This window comes from Oryx dammah, unplaced genomic scaffold, assembly GCF_014754425.2.
Source record: "Oryx dammah isolate SB20612 unplaced genomic scaffold, SCBI_Odam_1.1 HiC_scaffold_17, whole genome shotgun sequence".
NCBI classification, from domain to species: Eukaryota; Metazoa; Chordata; class Mammalia; order Artiodactyla; family Bovidae; genus Oryx; species Oryx dammah.
This window is the reverse complement of record NW_024070201.1, coordinates 21,402,005-21,422,168: the sequence shown is the minus strand read 5'-3', so window position 1 is coordinate 21,422,168 and position 20,164 is coordinate 21,402,005. Positions and strand designations below refer to the sequence as shown.

Below are 20,164 nucleotides of genomic sequence, written 5' to 3'. Positions count from 1 at the left end.
AGCACGACCGTGCAGGGTCTTCCGGGGGTGAGATCCCTCCACCTCTTCCATGCTTGCTGCCTCTTGTTTGGAGAAAAGCATTAGCCTCCTAGGCCTTCCCTGAGTCCCAAAGGTTTATTTTTTTTGTTTGTTTTGGCCGCACAGCAGGTGGGTTCTTAATTCTTGAGACCAAGGGTAGAAGCCACGCCCCTTGCAGTTGAAGTGCAGAGTCTTCACCACTGGGCCGCCAGGGACGTCCACCAAAGAGCAGATTCGATGGAATGAGAAATGAGAATATCCAGAAACAAATCAGCCATGAGAGATAATAATAGTTTAGCTTTCAAAAAAAAAAAAAGTACCTCTAGTTCCATCTCAAGGGCTATAGATAATATTTTGAGTCATATCCTTGTGCGTTTTACTGATTCTAAGCCCCCACCAGATGGAAGTTAATTGCGTGTTGATCACCAGGACATAGACCCCAGGAGGTTTTTGAGGCTGACTCCTGAAATACCACCCTGTTAACATCATCACCAACCAATCAAGGATGTCCATGAGGTGATCATGAACATCTCAACTGTTTCTCTCACCTTGCCTTTAAAACACCTCCCCTGAAAGGCTAGGGGGTAGTTTAGGTCTTTCGAGCATAAGCTGCCCATTTTCCTTGCAATAAACACTGTACTTTGTTTCAACAAAGCCCAATGTTGGTACACTGACTTTTCTGTGGAGGTGGGCAGACCCACGTTTGGTTTGGCATCAGTTGGATGACCAATCAGTTGACCTGGATCTTAAAACAAGGACAGGGATGTGATGGGATGTTTGTTAGGCAAGGAGGGCATGCATTCCAGGCAGAAAGCATACATAAGCAGAGGTATAGATAAGGAAATATCTGGGGTCCTTCACAGGCTACTTAGTTGAAACATGAAGTGTGTATAGGAAAGTAGTGGGAGATGAGATTAGAAAAGTAGATTGTACCTGGAGTTAGTTCATGAAAGCCCATGAATGCTGGAATAAGAAGTGTGTGTTTTATTTTGTAGGCGATAGGGAAAATCTGGTAATCTTTGATTAAGGAAGTGACACAGAGAAGTATTTTAGAAAGTTAATTGGACAATGTTGCACAGGATCAATTTGAGATGGGAGATCCCTGTAAGGACGCTATTGTAGTAGTCTTGGGTAGAGTCAGGGAGGGGCCTGACTAGAGTGAAATGAAAAAGAGGTGGATTTATGACATAGATTAGGATGTCTGAATTTGGTAACTAATAATTTCATGTGGGAATTGAGCAATAGGATCAGTCTCCATTGTTAATACTTGGAAATTTTTAGTATGAAGTCTTAACTAGGGATCCTGTCAAGTTTCTCAGTCCCTCTATAACCTTGTTTTAGTTACTGGTATAGAGCTCCACGGCAGGACAGAGTTCTGCGACTGGGGGAGCAGGCAGAGTGTCAGGAACAGATGCATGACCCCTGAGTCACCGGTGTGGTATCATCAAGGTGCCTGTGGCGGAATGTATGAAATTAAGAGCTTTTTCCTGGTCTCCTGGTTGGAAGAACACAGGCTTTGTAGCAAGACCTGGAGTGGAATATGGCTCTACCACTTCTTTAGCTATGCAACTTTGGGCCTTAGTTTCCTTTTTGGTAAAATTAAGGTGGTTGTATTTAATTTTAAAAGGATGGTTTCATCCTTTATGGTAAGCACAGTAAATGCTTACCATAATATTGTAGTGAAATTGAAGTCAGTCGTTTAGTCGTGTCTGACTCTTTGTGACCCCGTGGACTGTAGCCTACCAGGCTTCTCCGTCCATGGGATTCTCCACGCAAGAATGCTGGAATGGGTTGCCATTTCCTTCTCCAGGGGATCTTCCCGACCGAACCTGGGTCTCCTGCATTGCAAGCAGACGCTTTACCCTCTGAGCCACCAGGGAAACCAATGTTGTAGTGGCAATGGCAATAACTGACATCTTGTTGAATTTGCTGCACAGAATTTCTTTAGCCTTTCACTTTTCTTCTAATTCTGTATTCTGCTATTAGCGCTTTGTCTCTCTGAAGCAGTTAATTCGCTACAGGCTGTCCCTATTACTTGCCAAAATACCGAGGACAAGGTGTCAGTGATCTTAAAAGAATTTTCTCTTTGATAGATGGCTGTGCTATGATTTTTAACTGAGTACCTATGTATTCCACATGGAGTTGTTTTAATCACTTTCTATTTGTGCTTTCTTTTAAAGGGATGCTGAAGGACAGTATTTGTAGGAGAGTGAAGAATGCTAAGAAGTGAAGGAAGAGAGAATTAGGGAGAGGAGGAAGGCATGCCCAGAGTTACAAGTTAAGTGGAAGGGATAACTATCGCATTTCTTAACTCGGATTTGCCCCAGTTGGCCCAGGTACGCTGTTGTTTAGTCGTTTCTGCGCATGTCGAGGTCTTTTGTCCCTCGGCGGACACCGTTGCCAGCCCCGGCAATGTCTCCGCGCTCGTCGCTTTCGTAGGGTGCGGAGTTCTACCTTTTTTTCCCACGCTTGCCATGGCGAGCCGAGGGGCCCGGCAGCGCCTGAAGGGAAGCGGGGGCAGCGGCGGGGACACGGCCTCGGCCGCCGACAAGCTGCGGGAGCTGCTGTGCAGCCGGGAGACGGGCAGCGCGGAGCCGCGGCCCGAGTAGGTGTGCGGGCGCGCCGGGGGCGTGGCCGGGCTGCGCGGGGCTGCCGCGGGCAGGGTCTCGCCCGCGCGGTGCGGGAGGGTCCGCAGTCGCTTCACCCCGCGCCTTCTGCGGGCCGGGTGCACGCTGGGGCTCAGATGAGACCCCCACAGGGCTTAGATGAGACCGCCCCCCAGGGCTTAGATGAGACCCAGGCCCACCCCCCCCAACCCCCCACCCCCAGCTCGGGCCCGTGCTGCTAGTGGAGAAACCTGGAGTGCAGGTCTGTGCGGCTTCCGCCCCAGGACCAGGATTAGTTGGAGAGAGCAAAGAGCACCTTGTATGGCTGTCTCTCACAGCTTCGGTCCTCCCAGGGTCTCGGCCCTTTACTCTTCTGTGCGGGGTCCAGCACTCTCAACATCAGTAGCCTCCTCTCTCCAAACTTGGGGGCTACAGGTTAAGACTGCGCCAGGGAGCTGTCAGCGAATGGAATTGGAGGACACGTTGATGTCCTTTGCACACAGTATCCTCTGGGCATTTGAACAGACCGGGAAATGAATAAAAGCCATGGAAAGTAATGACCTTGTTAGGAAAAGAAAGGGGAGAAGGAAATGGCAACCCACTCCTGTATTCTTGCCTGGAGAATCCTGTGGACAGGGGAGCCTGGTGGGCTGCTGTCCATAGGTTCGCTCAGAGTCGGACACGACTGAAGCGACTTAGCAGCAGCAGCCGGAAAAAAAAAAAAACGACGAAAGCTGTGGCCTTCAAGTGAGCGATTTGTTGGTTTGGGATAAGCAGAGTGTCACAGATGCCAAACAAGAAGTGGACGTAATGACTAACGTTGACTAAGGTCTTAATTCGTTCTTCACTTACTCTACGCAGAACAATTAACGGTTCACCCTTTTAGGTGACTAACTCAAGTGCTTTGGTGTCTCTTGCCGTGTTGTCCTTTTTGTCTAGTTTTAGTTCTTCTAGTTAGCATGTCCTTCCTATCACATGCTTATGTTTCTGAGCAGGTTATCTGGGAACAAAGCCGGACAAGTCTGGGCACCCGAAGGACCTACTGCCTTCAAGTGTTTGCTCTCAGCAAGGTTATGTGCTGCCCTGCTGAGCAACATCTCGGACTGTGATGAAACATTCAACTACTGGGAACCAGTAGGTGATTTCTTTAGTTTTCTCTTTTTGTTCTCAATTTCACTGCTTGGGTCCTTGTTTTTAATCAAGATACAAATGATATACAAGTGTTCAGTTCAGTTCAGTCACTCAGTCATGTCCAACTCTTTGCAACCCCATGAACCGCAGCACGGCCAGGCCTCCCTGTCCATCACCAACTCCCGGAGTTCACCCAAACCCATGTCCGTCGAGTCGGTGATGTTATCCAACCATCTCATCCTCCTGACTAGTAAAATGACTTTATTTTCACTTCTGTATTCTAAGCTGATGATTTACCTACTATTGAAGGATATAGGAATTTGGCAGTTACACAAAACAGTTTAATTTGTAATTTTCTTGAAACATTTTAAAAATCAAAGTAATACTTTGAGGTAGTTTAAAAATATTAAGTGCAAAGGAAAAGCAGTAACTCTATTTAAGCAGTAACTCTATTTTCTACATCTTGTGTACAAACACCTGTCCCCAGAGGCAACGACTTTCTTTAAATTTTTTGGCTTTTTTTCTACTGATGTTTACTAAAATAAACAATGTTACTGCATACTATGCTTATATTGCTGTTTCTTGATTTATACATTTATAAGTCTGTTGGACACTTTTATAGGAAATTCAGAGGTGAAATTTTCTGATCACATTTTGCATAAAAAATAAATGCTTAGTGTAGGTAGTTTTAGGAAAATATAGGATGTTGAGCTTTCCTGTTTTGTCTAAAGAGTATTTTTTTTTAAATAAGTAGAGGATAAAATCTGAGCTTTCAATGTTGGCCAAATGATAGTCTTACAAGATTTGTAATATCTTAATATATCAGTATTGGGTCATTTTGATTCTTATCCATCCATTAGTTGCAAATCTTGTTGACAATTTCAGCATTTTTGTGTACCTTTGTCTAGTTAATTTTTGCTTAGAAACTTTACCTGCATCCTCTTAACAAGAAGTTTTGGCCAATATAACCCTGAATCCATTAATTTTGTACTTTTAGACACACTACCTCATCTATGGGAAGGGGTTTCAGACTTGGGAATATTCTCCAGCTTATGCCATTCGCTCGTATGCTTACCTGTTGCTTCATGCCTGGCCAGCTGCATTTCATGCGAGAATTTTACAAACTAATAAGGTAAGAGCAGGCCAACTTGGAAGCAGTCACAACTGATGAAGAGATGGGTGAGTCTCTGGAACAGTTTTGTGAAAAAGACAAAATGTATTGGTTGTTAAAACAGGACTTTTTTTGAAGAATCATTTATTTATTTATTATTCAACAAATATTAATGGAGCAAATTGTATTTGGTAGATGCTTTGTTAAGTGCTGTGAGTTTAACAGTGATCAAACCCCTCCCTCATGAAATCCAGTGAGGAAGACGAACATGGAACAAGTAATTTTAAATGCAGTGGGTCTTGGAGGAAAAGTACAATGTGTGATAGGTTAGCGTATTAGGAGAGTTTAATGTAAATAAAATACTGAAGGATAATTAGGAGTTAACCGAGACCTAACCTGATTACCTTTCAGAAATTTGACTGTGATATATCTTTAGTGTGGATTTCTTTGGGTTTATCCTGTTTGGAGTTCATTCAACTTCTTCAATTTTTAGGCTTATGTGTTTTGCAAATTTGGGAAGATTTTGACTGTTACTATTATTTTTTTTAGTAGTTTTTCAATCCTGCCATGTTTCTCCTCTCCTGAGACTCCAATGATGTGGATGTTAGATCTTTTATTATAGTCTCATGGGTCCCTGAAGCTCTCTTCATTTTTTTTTCCAGTCTGTTTTCTCTGTGTTCAGATTGAACAATTTCTATCTTACCGACACTTTCTTCGGTCCCTTCCATTCTGCTGTTGAGTCTATCCATTGAGCTTTTATTTTGATTATTGTATTTTATCAGTTCTAAAATTTCAATTTGATTTTTCTTTTTATCTTCTGCTTATTTACTGAGACTCTATTTTTTCATTTGTTTCCAGTGTGTTTTTAATTGCTTGTTGAAGTATTTTTACAATGGCTCCTCTAAAACTTTCTCAGGTAATTCTAATGTCTCATCTTGTTTTAGGTATCTGTTGATCGACTTTTTCCCTTCAGGTTGAGATTTTCCTGTGTGACCAACAATATTTAGTTGAAACTTTGATATTTTGGGTATTACAATATGAGACTCTGGATCTTATTCATGGGCCCAGCAAGCTTCCTCTGTACTATTCTGCTTTTCTTATTTAAGCCTCTCTTTTAGCTGGCTTCTTTTGATAGCACTACAGTAAGAAAAGGACAGGGTTCTCCACCTGTTACTGCCAACTGGGGCTTGAGGTCTGTGTTCCCCAGTGGTCCTCCACGGATACCACACTAGTGGTCAGGGTGGATATGCCTCATTACTGCTAGGTTTGGGGGAAGCAGAGTCCAAGATCTCCAAGTGGTCTCCACTGACACTGTGCTGGGAGAGGGAGCTCCTTACCACTGTCAAGGAGTCCTTGTCTCCCACCTGACCTTTGATGGTGTGAGTGGAATTGGAGCCACATTTTTTTCTGGGGTGCTTGGCTGGATTAGAGTGGATATTGCCTAAAAGTTTTCTTTCTTGCTAGGCTACCCCTTTCTTGGTCTTATGGCTAGATAGAGCAGGCCTTGGTTGTTGTTTTTTTACTTCTGTGTACATTGGCATTTCTAGTTTCCAACTTCTGTAGTTCCAAGTCTGGAACATAGAAGACCAGAGGAAAACCCAGGGAACTTACCACCATGTTGTTCCTCAGGTCCAAAGTCCCTAGCCAATAGGTCTGATGCTTGGAGGAGAGCGTGAGTGGTGGAGTGGATTAGATGGGACCGAGAGGAAGAGGCCAGGCTTTAGGCAATTAGACTTCTTTTTTTTCCCAAGTGTATTATGAAACCATCAAAAGTTTTTGACAGAGGAGAGACAGGATTGCATTTCCTTTTTAGAATAATCAGAAAGGTAGCACCTGTAGAGAGTGATAGAACTCTATCCCTCTGTCCCTAACTAGTATCAAATTTCTGATTTTTTTGAACTTATTTGTCAAAGGAAGGATATACAGGAAGAGAGACTTAGTAGCAAAATAACAGTGCATGTGTGCCTGCATCCTCAGTCGCCTCAGTTGTGTCTGATTCTTTGCAACCCTATGGACTGTAGCCTACCAAGCTCCTCTGTCCATGGGATTCTCCAGGCCAGAGTACTGGAGTGGGTTACCATGCCCTCCTCCAGGGGATCTTCACAGCCAGGGGATCAAACCCATGTCTCTTGCTCTCCTGCATTGCAGGCAGATTCTTTACCTGCTGAGCCACCTGGGAAGCCCCAGAGAGAAATAACAATATGCAGAGCTTAAAATTTCCATTTCCACTTGGCTTTCCACTATTACTTCAAATTGTAGCTTCTAGAGTCCCAACTGCAGCATCATAATTCAGAGTAGTAAAGGGTAGATTGTTGCTGAAAGACAGTTTGGTTCAGTTCAGTTCAGTCGCTCAGTCGTGTCTGACTCTTTGCAATCCCATGGACTGCAGCATGCCATCCCTCCCTGTCCATCACCAACTTCCGGAGTTTTCTCAAACTCATGTCCATCGAGTCGGTGATGCCATCCAACCATCTCATCCTCTGTCATCCCCTTCTCCCACCTTTGATCTTTTCCAGCATCAGGGTCTTTTCAAATGAGTCAGCTCTTTGCATCAGGTGGCCAAAGTATTGGAGTTTCAGCTTCAGCATCAGTCCTTACAATGATTTCCTTTAGGATGGACTGGTTGAATCTCCTTGCTTTGCATGGGACTCTCAAGAGTCTTCAACACCACAGTTCAAAAGCATCAATTCTTCCGTGCTCAGCTTTCTTTATAGTCCAACTCTCATATCCATACATGACTACTGGAAAAACCGTAGCTTTGACTAGAAGGACCTTTGTTGACAAAGTAATGTCTCTGCTTTTTAATAAGCTGTCTAGGTTGGTCATAACTTTTCTTCCAAGGAGCAAGTGTCTTTTAATGTTATGGGTGCAGTCACTATCTGCAGTGATTTTGGAGCCCCCCAAAATAAAGTCTGTCACTGTTTCTACTGTTTCCCCATCTATTTCCCATGAAGTGATGGGACCAGATGACATGATCTTCATTTTCTCAATGTTGAGTTTTAAATTTTCACTCTCCTCTTTCACTTTTATCAAGAGGCTCTTTAGTTCTTCTTCCCTTTCTGCCATAAGGGTGGTGTCATCTGCATATCTGAGGTTATTGATATTTCTCCCAGCAATCTTGATTCCAGCTTGTGCTTCATCCAGTCCAGCATTTCTCATGATATACTCTGCATAGAAGTTAAATAAGCAGGGTGACAATATACAGGTTTGATGTACTCCTTTTCCAATTTGGAACCAGTCCAGTTCTAACTGTTGATTCTTAACCTGCATACAGGTTTCTCAGGAGGCAGGTCGGGTGGTCTTATATTCTCATCTCTTGAAGAATTTTTCAGAGTTTGTTGTGATCCACAAGACAATATGATAATAATTGGTACTCTTAGTGACAGTTACCTTTACAATTTCTTACCACTCTGAAAAAGGACAGCTTTGTTTTGTCTCCTTATGGGTTGGAGTGTGAATTTTTCTGAACCGTACACTCAGGAATGGGATCCCATGCGTGTTTCCATGGACTGTGTAATTTCATGGAGCAGTGCCTTATTGCTCTCCAGAACAGATATTCAGCTTTAGACTCCCAGCAACAGTGTTTGGAGTTTCAGCTTCCTAACATCTCCTGAGCACTTGATATTTCTGACTCTCTAAGTATGTGAGATATTTCTCATTTTTTAAAATTAATTTTTATTGAAGTATAGTTGTTTTACGGTGTTGTTAGTTTCTGTATACAACAAAGTGAATCAGCTATGCATGTGTGCATGCTAAGTTGCTTTAGTCGTGTCCAACTCTTTGCGACCCTATAGACTGTAGCCCTCCAGGTTCTCTGTCCATGGGGATTCTCTAGGTACCAATACTGCAGTGAATTGCCATGTGCTATTCCAGGGGATCTTCCTGACTCATGGATCGAACTGGCTTCTTTTATGCCTCCTGCATTGGCAGGTAGATTCTTTACCACTCGCACCACCTGGGAAGCCCTGAATCACCTATATGTATACATATATCCCCTGTTTTTAAGATTTCCTTCCCATTTAGCTCACTACAGAGCACTGACTTCCTTGTGCTATATAGTAGATTCTCATTAGTTACCTATTTTATACATAATAGTATGTATGTGTCAACCCCATTCTCCCAACTCATCTGTCCCCCACCCCCTTCCTCTTTGGTATCCATAGACAGATGCTCCTCATTTTAATTGCATTTTTCTGACAAACAGTAAGATGGAGAATTTCTTCTTATATTTACCAGTCATTCAGACTGGTTTTCCTGTGAACTACCTGTTTACATCCTTTTCCTGTTTTTCTTTTACTTACTTATTTATTTGTTTTCAGTGGTGGTGAGTCTTCATTGCTGTGCGGGCTTTTTTGTAGTTGCAGAGAGCACAGGCTCTGTAGTGGCAGCGCACAGGCTTCTCAATGCAGTGGCTTTTCTTGTTGAAGAGCACAGGATCTAGGGGGCCTCAGTAGCTGCGGCTCCCGGGCTCTACAGCCCAGGCTCAGTAGTTGTGGCACTGAGGCTGAGCTGCTCTGTAGCATGTGGAACCCTCCTGGATCGAGAATTGAACCCGTGTCTCTTTCTTTGGCAGGTGGATTCTTTACCACTGAGCCACAAGAGAAGCCTGTTTGCCTGTTTTTCAATTGAATTTTCTGATTTTCTCTTGTGATTGTAGAAGTTCTCAATAGTAACCCCTTGTAGGTTTTAGGTACCGGAAATCCTTTCTCCTAGACTGTCACCTGTTTACTAACTTTGTAGTCCTTTCTTTAGTTCTGATAGAGTCAAACCAATTAGTTTTTGACTTATGGTTGGTGGATTTTGGGTCTTTCTAAAATAAATCCTTCACCATAGATCGTAAAGTTAATCTTATGTATTTTTTCATAGTAACTTTGTAATTTTGTCTTTCACATATCAGCGTGCATGTTTAATCATTCAGTCATGTCTTGACTCTCTGCAACCCTATGGACTGTAGCCCGCCAGGCTCCTCCGTCCATGGGGTTCTCCAGGCAAGAATACTGGAGTGGGTTGCCATTCCTTCTCCAGGGGATCTTCCCAACCCGAGGATTGAACTTGGGTCTCCTGCATTGCCAGCCTATTCTTTATCATCTTAGCCACCAGGGAAACCCTCAGATATAAGGCTTTACTCCATTCAGGTTTTTTTTTTTTTTTAAATATATCAATTGTAGAAAGATCCAGCTTCATTTTTGGCTATATAGTGAAGTAGATTTTCCAGAACCATCTGCTAATTATTCCTTTTCCTTCTGATTTGTAACATTATTACCATCTTTCTTGTACCTCTCATTCGCATGTATGTTTCTGGCCATTTGTTTTAAGTCTCTGGTTAGTGTGTCAGAGAATACCATATTGTTTTTATTATTATGGCTTTGTAGTATGGCTGATGAATTTTTCACTTTATCCATTTAAAAATTTTATTTTAAAAATAATTTTAGAATCAGTTTTCCCCTTCCCAAATTCTGGCAGGTTTTGCTTAGGGTTGCATTGAATTTACATATTAATATGAGAATCAATGGATTTCCCTGATGGCTTGAGAAGTAAAGAATCTGTCTGCAATGCAGGAGACATGGGTTCAATCCTTGGGTCAGGAAGATCCCTGGAGAAAGGAATGGCAGCCCACCTCTAATATTCTTGTTTGGAGAATTCCATGGAAAGAGGAGCCTGGCAAGCTACAGTCCATGAAGTCACGGAGAGTCGAACACGACTGAGTGACTAAGCATGCACGCATGACAGTATTTTTACAGTGTTACATCATTCCATCCCTATTATATATAAATGATGTGCTTATCATTTAGTCAGGTTTTTGTCTTTTAAAAAATTATTTAATTGACTGATTGATTTGGCTACATTAGGTCTTAGTTGTGGCATGCGGGATCTTTCACTGCTGTGCACAGGCTTCTCTCTAGTTGTCACAAGTGGTTCCGGAGCTCATGGGCTCAGTAGTTGCAGTGCTTGGGTTAGTTGCCCCATGGCATGTGGATCTTAGTTCCTCTACCAGGGATTGAGTCCGAATCTGCTGCATTGGAAGGTGGATTCTTAACCACTGGACCTCGTTTTTCTGTTGTCTTTTAATAAAATTTAAAGAATGTATCAAAAAAAAAATAATCCATGTCAAGCTTACCCATTCTTTGATTAGGATAATGCCTAGATTCTTTATACTTTTTATTACTATTATGGATGTTATCTTGTTTTCTGTAATATTTTTAGGAACTCATTGCAGGTATAGGGCTTCCCTGATAGCTCAGTTGATAAAGAATCACCTGCAATGCAAGAGACTCCGGTTCGATTCCTGGGTTGGGAAGATCTGCTGGAGAAGGGATAGGATACCCACTCCAGTATTCTTGGGCTTCTCTTGTGGCTCAGCTGGTGAAGAATCCACCTGCAATGTGGGAGACCTGGGTTCGATTCCTGGGTTGGGAAGGTCCCCTGGAGAAGGGAAAGGCTACCCACCCCAGTGTTCTGGCCTGTAGAATTCCATGGGCTGTAATAGTCCGTGGAGTCGCAAAGAGTCAGACACGACTGTGCAACTCTCATTTACATTCACTTTTATTGCAGGTATCAGTTCAGTTCAGTTCAGTCGCTCAGTCGTGTCCAACTCTTTGTGACCTCATGAATCCCAGCACGCCAGGCCTCCCTGTCCATCACCAACTCCTGGAGTTTACTCAAACTCATGTCCATCGAGTCGGTGATGCCATCCAACCATCTCATCCTCTGTCGTCCCCTTCTCCTCCTGCCCCCAATCCCTCCCAGCATCAGGGTCTTTTCCAATAAGTCAACTCTTCACATGAGTTTGCCAAAGTATTGGAGTTTCAGATTAAGCATCGATACTTCCAATGAACACCCAGGACTGATTCCTTTAGAATGGACTGGTTGGATCTCCTTGCAGTCCAAGGGACTCTCAAGAGTCTTCTCCAACACCTCAGTTCAAAAGCATCAATTCTTCGGCACTCAGCCTTCTTCACAGTCCAACTCTCACATCCATACATGATCACTGGAAAAACCATAGCCTTGACTAGACAGACCTTTGTTGGCAAAGTAATGTCTCTGCTTTTTAATATGCTATCTAGGTTGGTCATAACTTTCCTTCCAAGGAGTAAGCGTCTTTTAATCTCATGGCTGCAATCACCATCTGCAGTGATTTTGGAGCCCCCCTCAAAATAAAGTCTGACACTGTTTCCACTGTTTCCTCATCTATTTCCCATGAAGTGATGGGACCAGATGCCATGATCTTCATTTTCTGAATGTTGAGCTTTAAGCCAACTTTTTCCACTCTCCTCTTTCACTTTCAATAAGAGGCTTTTTAGTTCCTCCTCATTTTCTGCCGTAAGAGTGGTCTCATCTGCATATCTGAGGTTATTGATATTTCTCCTGGCAATCTTGATTCCAGCTTGTGCTTCTTCCAGCCCAGCATTTCTCATGATATACTCTGCATATAAGTTAAATAAGCAGGGTGACAGTATACAGCCTTGACATACTCCTTTTCCTATTTGGAACCAGTCTGTTGTTCCATGTCCAGTTCTAACTGTTGCTTCCTGATCTGCATATAGGTTTCTCACGAGGCAGCTCAGGTGGTCTGGTATTCCCATCTCTTTCAGAATTTTCCACAGTTGATTGTGATCCACACAGTCAAAGGCTTTGGCATAGTCAATAAAGCAGAAATAGATGTTTTTCTGGAACTCTCGTTTTCTCGATGATCCATCGGATGTTGGCAATTTGATCTCTGGTTCCTCTGGCTTTTCTAAAACCAGCTTGAACATCTGGAAGTTCACGGTTCATGTATTGCTGAAGCCTGGCTTGGAGTATTTTGAGCATTACTTTACTAGTGTGTGAGATGAGTGCAATTGTGTGGTAGTTTGAGCCTTCTTTGGCTTGCCTTTCTTTGGGATTGGAATGAAAACTGACCTTTTCCAGTCCTGTGGCCACTGCTGAGTTTTCCAAATTTGTTGGCATATTGAGTGCAGCCCTTTCACAGCATCATCTTTTAGGAGTTGAAATAGCTCAACTGGGATTCCATCACCTCCACTAGCTTTGTTCGTAGTAATGCTTGCTAAGGCCCACTTGACTTCACATTCCAGGATGTCTGGCTCTAGGTGAGTGATCACACCATCGTGATTATCTGGGTCATGAAGATCTTTTTTGTACAGTTCTTCTGTGTATTCTTGCCACCTCTTCTTAATATCTTCTGCTTCTGTTAGGTCCATACCATTTTTGTCCTTTATCGAGCCCATCTTTGCATGAAATGTTCCCTTGGTATCTCTAATTCTCTTGAAGAGATCTCTAGTCTTTCCCATTCTGTTGTTTTCCTCTATTTCTTTGCATTGATCACTGAGAAAGGCTTTCTTATCTCTTCTTGCTATTCTTTGGAACTCTGCATTCAGATGCTTATATCTTTCCTTTTCTCCTTTGCTTTTCACTTGTCTTCTCTTCACAGCTATTTGTAAGGCCTTCCCAGACAGCCATTTTGCTTTTTTGCATTTCTTTTTCTCAGGGATGGTCTTGCTCCCTGTCTCCTGTACAATGTCACGAACCTCTGTCCATAGTTCATCAGGCGCTCTGTCTATCAGATCTAATCCCTTGAATCTATTTCTCACTTCCACTGTATAATCAAAAGGGATTTGATTTAGGTCATACCTGAATGGTCTAGTGGTTTTCCCTACTTTCTTCAATTTAAGTCTGAATTTGGCAATAAGGAGCTCATGATCTGAGCCACAGTCAGCTCCTGGTCTTGTTTTTGCTGACTCTGTAGAGCTTCTCCATCTTTGGCTGCAAAGAATATAATCAGTCTGATTTTGGTGTTGACCATCTGGTGATGTCCATGAATAGTCTTCTCTTGTGTTATTGGAAGAGAGTGTTTGCTATGACCAGTGCATTCTCTTGGCAAAACTCTATTAGCCTTTGCCCTGCTTCATTCCGTACTCCAAGGCTAAATTTGCCTGTGACAATTGACTTTTGCTTTTTGATCTCAATTTCACTGAATTTCCTTATCAGTGTCAACATTTTGTCAAGTAAGTCTCTTGGATTCTCTTTCATCTGTTCATACTGAATTTAGTTTCTTCTGTTCCATTCTTATACTTACTTCTTTTCTTTTTTGTGTCTTTTTGTACTGATCTGACATCCAGTTACTATGCTGAATATTAATAACTACGGGGGCATCATTGTCCTGTTCCCAAGTACAGTTCTTTGATTATCTTGTGTTAGTTTTTGACTTTCTAAATGTGTTTTTGTACTCTCACCAACCAGATGAGTAGTCTTTAAATGTGGATACTTTGTACTAAAATTATCTGTATTCCTAGTAGCATCTAGAAGAGTAATCAGTGCATAGCAGGTTTTCAGTATATTGTTGAATTAATCAATGAGTTTGGACATTTGCTGATCACTTGATTGGATTCTTTTGGGAATTTTGTTTTTTTGGTTATAATGATAAATCAGAAAGTGCTTTTAAGTTATATGCAGTAATATTAATCGTAGAATATATTTAAATAGTGCTTATATTCAGAGGTATTCATTTTTCTTAAACATACTAGTTATACTGTAGTAGAAGAGCTATTTAATATGGTTTTATTTTGTTATTTTTGTGTTTAAAATTTGTATTCATAAAATTAATAAAACCACATTACAGACATTTGGATGATAGGAGGAAGAATATGCATGTAAGTCTCACTAGCCTGAGACAACCACCTTTACCATTTTATTATATTTCTTTCTATTTTTTCATGTACTTCTGATTTCTATAGCTATAACTGTGATGTATAAATCATGTATGTTTTCATTTAGTATTTTGTTATAATTTTATAAGAATTGCAATGTTATTATAATTGTCTGAGAGATGCTTGTCATGTGAATGAGATTTATATGATAAGAATTTTTCCACTGTCTTTGTAACCATGAACTTTGGTCTTTGTAACCATGAACTTTGGTATCTGTATCATGAATAGATATAACATGAAATAGATGTAACATAATTTAGCCATTTTCCTGTAACTGAACATTTTGTAGCTTTTTAAATAGTTTTTACTAAATTAGTAGAGCTGCAGTTAACGTCTTTTGACTTGAACTCCCTTCCTATATTTTGAGTTACTTTTGTGGGCTGGAGTCATAGAAGTAGTCAATAAATGTACTTCCATACTTGAATTTGGAGGTATGAACATTTCCATGGTTCTTGATACATACTGTTTTTCAAAAGGATTATACCAATTTATAATTATTACTGACAGATGAGAGTGGTTTCATCTTTTAGGAGTTTTTCTAACTTGTACCTGTGACTTCTGTTTTCTTGTTCTGGGTTTCTTTCAGATTCTTGTCTTTTACTTTTTACGATGTCTGCTGGCTTTTGTGAGCTGTATATGTGAACTTTACTTTTACAAGTGAGTATAAAAACTTTGCTTCTAAAAGTGCTGTAAGAGCCAAATTGAGCATAAGTTATTTCTCTGATGATAGAAACAGTGTTTAGAAATAGAAGGCATTTTTCTTCTAGCTTCTGATATTATATCTAAAACTCAATTTTTTTAAGCCAACCATTGGGAAGAAATACTTCTAATTTCCTGAGGTGATAAATGCTATATCTTCATATTATAATTTCAATTCCATAAGTATATATCTGAGTAGTACTTTATTTGGTAGGATTTTGTAGAGCCTTTTTTTGGTCCTAAGAGATAAATCATGATGTCTGTCTTCCCCTTTTGAGCTTAGCTGATAGGAAATTATTTCCAGTGTGAGACTCACTGCTCTTATATGTACTCAGTATGATTGTCTTCTGCCAAGTAACTGTTGGTTGAATGAATATTAGTGAAAATATTAAGCATTTAAGTATCCCAGTAATAAAAATAGCTACCTTTTTTTTTAAAAAAAACATGAAACCTAACAAACGTCTTATTTTAAGAATGCTTTAAAAGGTATTTGGACTTAGTAACCATTACTTAAAGTCTTTCCATTGCAAAACAGCCAACAATGTCAGATAAAAAAGTTCTTTGGTCTTGACTCTGAGTAGAATAAAGTAAAAAAAAAAGAAATCCAGTGCTACCTTTGAGGATTGTAACTTTAAGTTGGTCTTCGTATGAATTCCGGATTGAATTCAAATTACCCGCATGGTCTCCTAAGCCCCAAGTTTAGAATTTATTGTAAATTGTTCAGGGCTTATTCCTTGAAAGAAAAGCTATGACAAACCTACACAGTGTATTAAAAAGCAGAGATATCACTTTGCTGACAAAGGTTTGTAGGTTTTTCTAGATGTGAGAGTTGGGCCATAAAGAAGGCTGAGTGCCAAAGAATTGATGCTTTTGGATTGTGCTGCTGGAGAAGACTCTTGAGAGTCCTTTGGATTATAAGGAGATGAAACCAGTCAATCCTAAAGGAAATCAACCCTGAATATTCACTGAAGGACTGATGCTGAAGCTGAAGCTCCAGTACTCTGGCCACCTGACCCAGAGCCGACTCATTGGAAAAGACCCTGATGCTGGGAAAGATTGAGGGCAGGAGAAGAAGAGGGTGACAGAGAATGAGATGGTTGGATGACATCACCAACTCCATGGACATGAGTTTGAACAAACTCCGGGAGATGGTGAAGGACAGGGAAGCCTGGCCTGCTGCAGTCCATGGGTTGCAAAGAGCAAACATGACTTAGTGACTGAACAACAATAGTGTCCCCAGACACCTTTGGAGAAGGAAATGGCACCCCACTCCAGTACTCTTGCCTGGAAAATCCCATGGATGGAGGAGCCTGATAGGCAGCAGTCCTTGGGGTCGCCAAGAGTCAGACACAACTGAGTGACTTCACTTTCCTTTCCTTTCCAGACATCTTCCAAAATCAAAAAGTAAAATTTCTCTAAAGATTTGGATTCTTAATCCAATTGTCGAAGAATTACCATAGATAAAGTTCTAGTGAACCAGATTATAATAAAAATAAATGACAAAGCACAGAAAGGAACAGGTCATTATGAGTGAGAGCCAGCAGAGATCATCAATAGAAAGCTGACCTACAAAACTTCATTTATTAGGAATCACTAAAATAAGAATATAAAATAATATTTTTAAAGAAATAAAATAGGGAATTGAAAGCATGAAATAAAAGACTAATGAGAGATTAAACAATCAATGCAGTGGGAAGGAACTTACAGAATGGCAGAAAATATTTGCAGATCATATATATGATAAGTTCATTTCCAAAATGTATAAGGAGCCCTTCTAACTCAATGGTTAAAGCTAATAAAATGGCCAACAGGCATATGAAAAGATAGCAATATCACTAGTCATAAGGAAAACAAAAATCAAAACCACAGGGAGATCATTTCATATCTATTAGAATGGCTTTTGTCTAGGGAGGCAAGGATATATTATACAATGGAGAAAAGATAGTCTCTTTAACAAGTGGTGTTGGAAAACCTGGACAGCCACCTGTATTAATAGATCAGTAAAGTTAGAATACTCTCTCACACCATACTAGAAAATAAACACAAATTGACTTAAAGACTTAAGTATAAGACATAACACTATAAAACCCCTAAAAGAGAATATAGGTCAAACGTTCTCTGACATATATTGTACCAATGTTTCCTCAGGTCATTCTCCCAAGGCAATAGAAATAAAAGCAGATAAACACTTGGGGCCTTAAACTTATAACTGCTTAAAAAATTTTTTTATTATGTTTTAAGTTGAAATAGAGTTGATTTACAGTGTTGTGCAGACTTACAAGCTTTTGCACAGCAGAGAAAACCATAAACAAAATGAAAAGACGAACTACAGACTAGGGGAAAATATTTGCAAATGATGTGACTGACTGGGGCTTAATCTTCAAAATATACAAACAGCTCCTACAACTCAACAACAAAAAGCAACCCAGTCAAAAAGTGGGCAGAAGACCTAAATAGACATTTCTCCAAAGAAGACATACAGATGGCCAATAAGCATGTGAAAAGATGCTCAGCATTGCTAATCATTAGAGAAATGCAAATCAAAAGTACAATGAGGTATCACTTCACACTGGTCAAAATGGCCATCATCAAAAAGTCTACAAATTATAAATGCTGGAGCTGCTACTGCTGCCAAGTCGCTTCAGTCGTGTCCGACTCTGTGATCTGAACACGTGAGTTGATACTACTGAAGGTCAGGCACCCTGCTGTGCAACAAGAGAAGCCACTGCAATGAGAAGCCCTCGCACCTCAACTCTAGAGTAGCCCCTCCTTGCTGCAATGAGAGAAAGTCCACACAGCAACGAAGATCTAGCGCAGCCAAATATAAAATAATGAATAAATGATTAACTAAAAATGAAAAATATTTTTTTTAAAAAGGGAAATCCTAAAGATATGACAATGTAGATGCGCCTTGAGGAAATTACTCGCCACAGGGGAGCAAATATTGCACAGTTCCCTTCCACGAGGTATCTGAAATGCTTGAACTTATGGAAGCAAAGGAATGGATAGACTTGTGGTTGCCAAGATTGGGGGCCGATGGAAACAGAAAGTTGCTAATCAGTGGATATAATATTTCACTTATATGAATTAGCTCTAGACATCTGCTATACAACATTATGCCTATTGATACAGTACTGTGTTTTACATTTAAATATCTCTTAAGAGGGTAGATCTCATATTAGGTGTTCTTACCACAATGAAATAAAAAAAGATAATGAGACTACAAAAATGACCAGGCAGATTTTAAAAAGAACCACACAGAACTTGAATTAAAAATATAATAATTGATATAGAAAATTCAGTGGATAGTTTAAACAGCTGATTTGTTGTTGTTCAGTCACTAAATCATGTCCAACTCTTTGCAACCAGCGTGCCAGGCTTCCCTGTCCTTCACCATCTCCTGGAGTTTGTTCAAACTCATGTCCATCGAGTTGGTGATGTCATCCAACCATCTCATCCTCTGTCACCTCCTTCTCCTCCGGCCCTCAGTCTTTCCCAGCATCAGGGTATACAACTGATTAGACATTTCTTTTAAAAAAGTTTTTTTAATATTTATTTTTAATTGAAGGATAGTTGCTTTAGAATATTGTGTTGGTTTCTGCCATACATCAACATGAATTAGCCATACGTATACCTACGTCCCCTCCCTCTAGGACCTCCCTCCTGCCTCCCACCCCACCCCATCTCTCTAGTTTCTCGTGGAGCACCAGTTTGAGCCCCCTGAGTCACGTAGCAAATTCCCACTGGTTATCTGCTTTACACATGATAGGGCTTATGTGTCCATTCCACTCTGTCTGTTCGTTCCACCCTCTCCCCCCACCAACCCCCGCACGGTGTCCACAAGTCTGTTCTCTTGATTTGATACTTCTAATAAATAAACCAGAAGATTAATCTGAAGAAATTACTAAGAATGCAGTACAGAGTGACAGAAGAAAAAAAATGGTGAGAGGATAAAAAATGCTGTGGTAGAGTTGAAAATCTGATTTATATCTAATCAGATCTAGGAGATTATAGAATAGGGAGAGGCAGTATTCAGAGAAGTAATAGCTAAGAATTTTCCAGAATCAAAGGAGAAAGGACACTAATCCATAATTCAGGAAGCCTAATGTCCTGAGCTGGATAAATAAAGAGTAATTAGGGATACTGTGTAAAACCAAGAGTAAAGAAGATCTTACAGGTTGACAGAGGACTAATACAAATCTTACAAAGAAATGTCAGGCAGTAAAACCAACATAAGCCTTCTCAAGAGCCAGAAGACAAAATATATGTTCAAAGTTCTGTGAGAAAATGACTGTCATCCTAAAGTGATATATTCAGCTAAATCACCTTTTAAGACCAAGAGCTAAATGAAGGCTTTTCTTACAAAATGAAAAAAATGTCAAAAACCAGAATTTACCATTAACAGATCCTTACTACAAAGAACCTTCTAAAGGATATATTAAGGAAGAAACAAAATTATTTCAGAAAGAAGCTCTGTGATGCAGTTAAGAATCTGAGCAAGAAGAGTTAACACGTGGTTATGTCTGAACGAATATTGACTAAATGAAGCAAAAATCACCTCTACTGATGTTTTACTTATCGGGTTGAAAAGACCTATAAGACAGAAGTTAAAGAAAGTATATAATTTATTGAGGAACGTTGACTTAGATAACCTTTTATTCAAACTTTGGTGTGCCTCCTAGTCTTCTTTCCTGATAACTACCCTCTGTTGAGCAGCTCTGTGCCTGGCACTCTTCTGAGTACTTTGCCATGCATCGTCCTCACAGAAACCTTATGCAGTAAGTATTATCATTATCCTCATTTAACAGATGAAGAATCTTACAGAGATGTTACTAGGCTAGGGGGCCTCTGCTAGTGAATGGAAGGGCCAAGATTGTAACCTGTGCATGTGAGGT

At 40.6% G+C, this 20,164-nt stretch overlaps 1 protein-coding gene across 1 annotated transcript in view; it reads left to right on the top strand.

Annotated features, from left to right (window-relative positions):
* The first annotated feature begins 2,412 nt into the window (after nucleotides 1–2,412).
* Nucleotides 2,413–20,164, top strand: part of ALG9 (ALG9 alpha-1,2-mannosyltransferase) — a 117,661-nt gene continuing 99,909 nt past the window's right edge. The window contains exons 1-4 of the mRNA XM_040257952.1: nucleotides 2,413–2,623; nucleotides 3,620–3,758; nucleotides 4,753–4,887; nucleotides 15,157–15,227. Coding sequence (XP_040113886.1) covers nucleotides 2,493–2,623; nucleotides 3,620–3,758; nucleotides 4,753–4,887; nucleotides 15,157–15,227 — 476 coding nt within the window. The 5' untranslated portion in view covers nucleotides 2,413–2,492. The remainder of the gene's footprint in view (nucleotides 2,624–3,619; nucleotides 3,759–4,752; nucleotides 4,888–15,156; nucleotides 15,228–20,164) is intronic.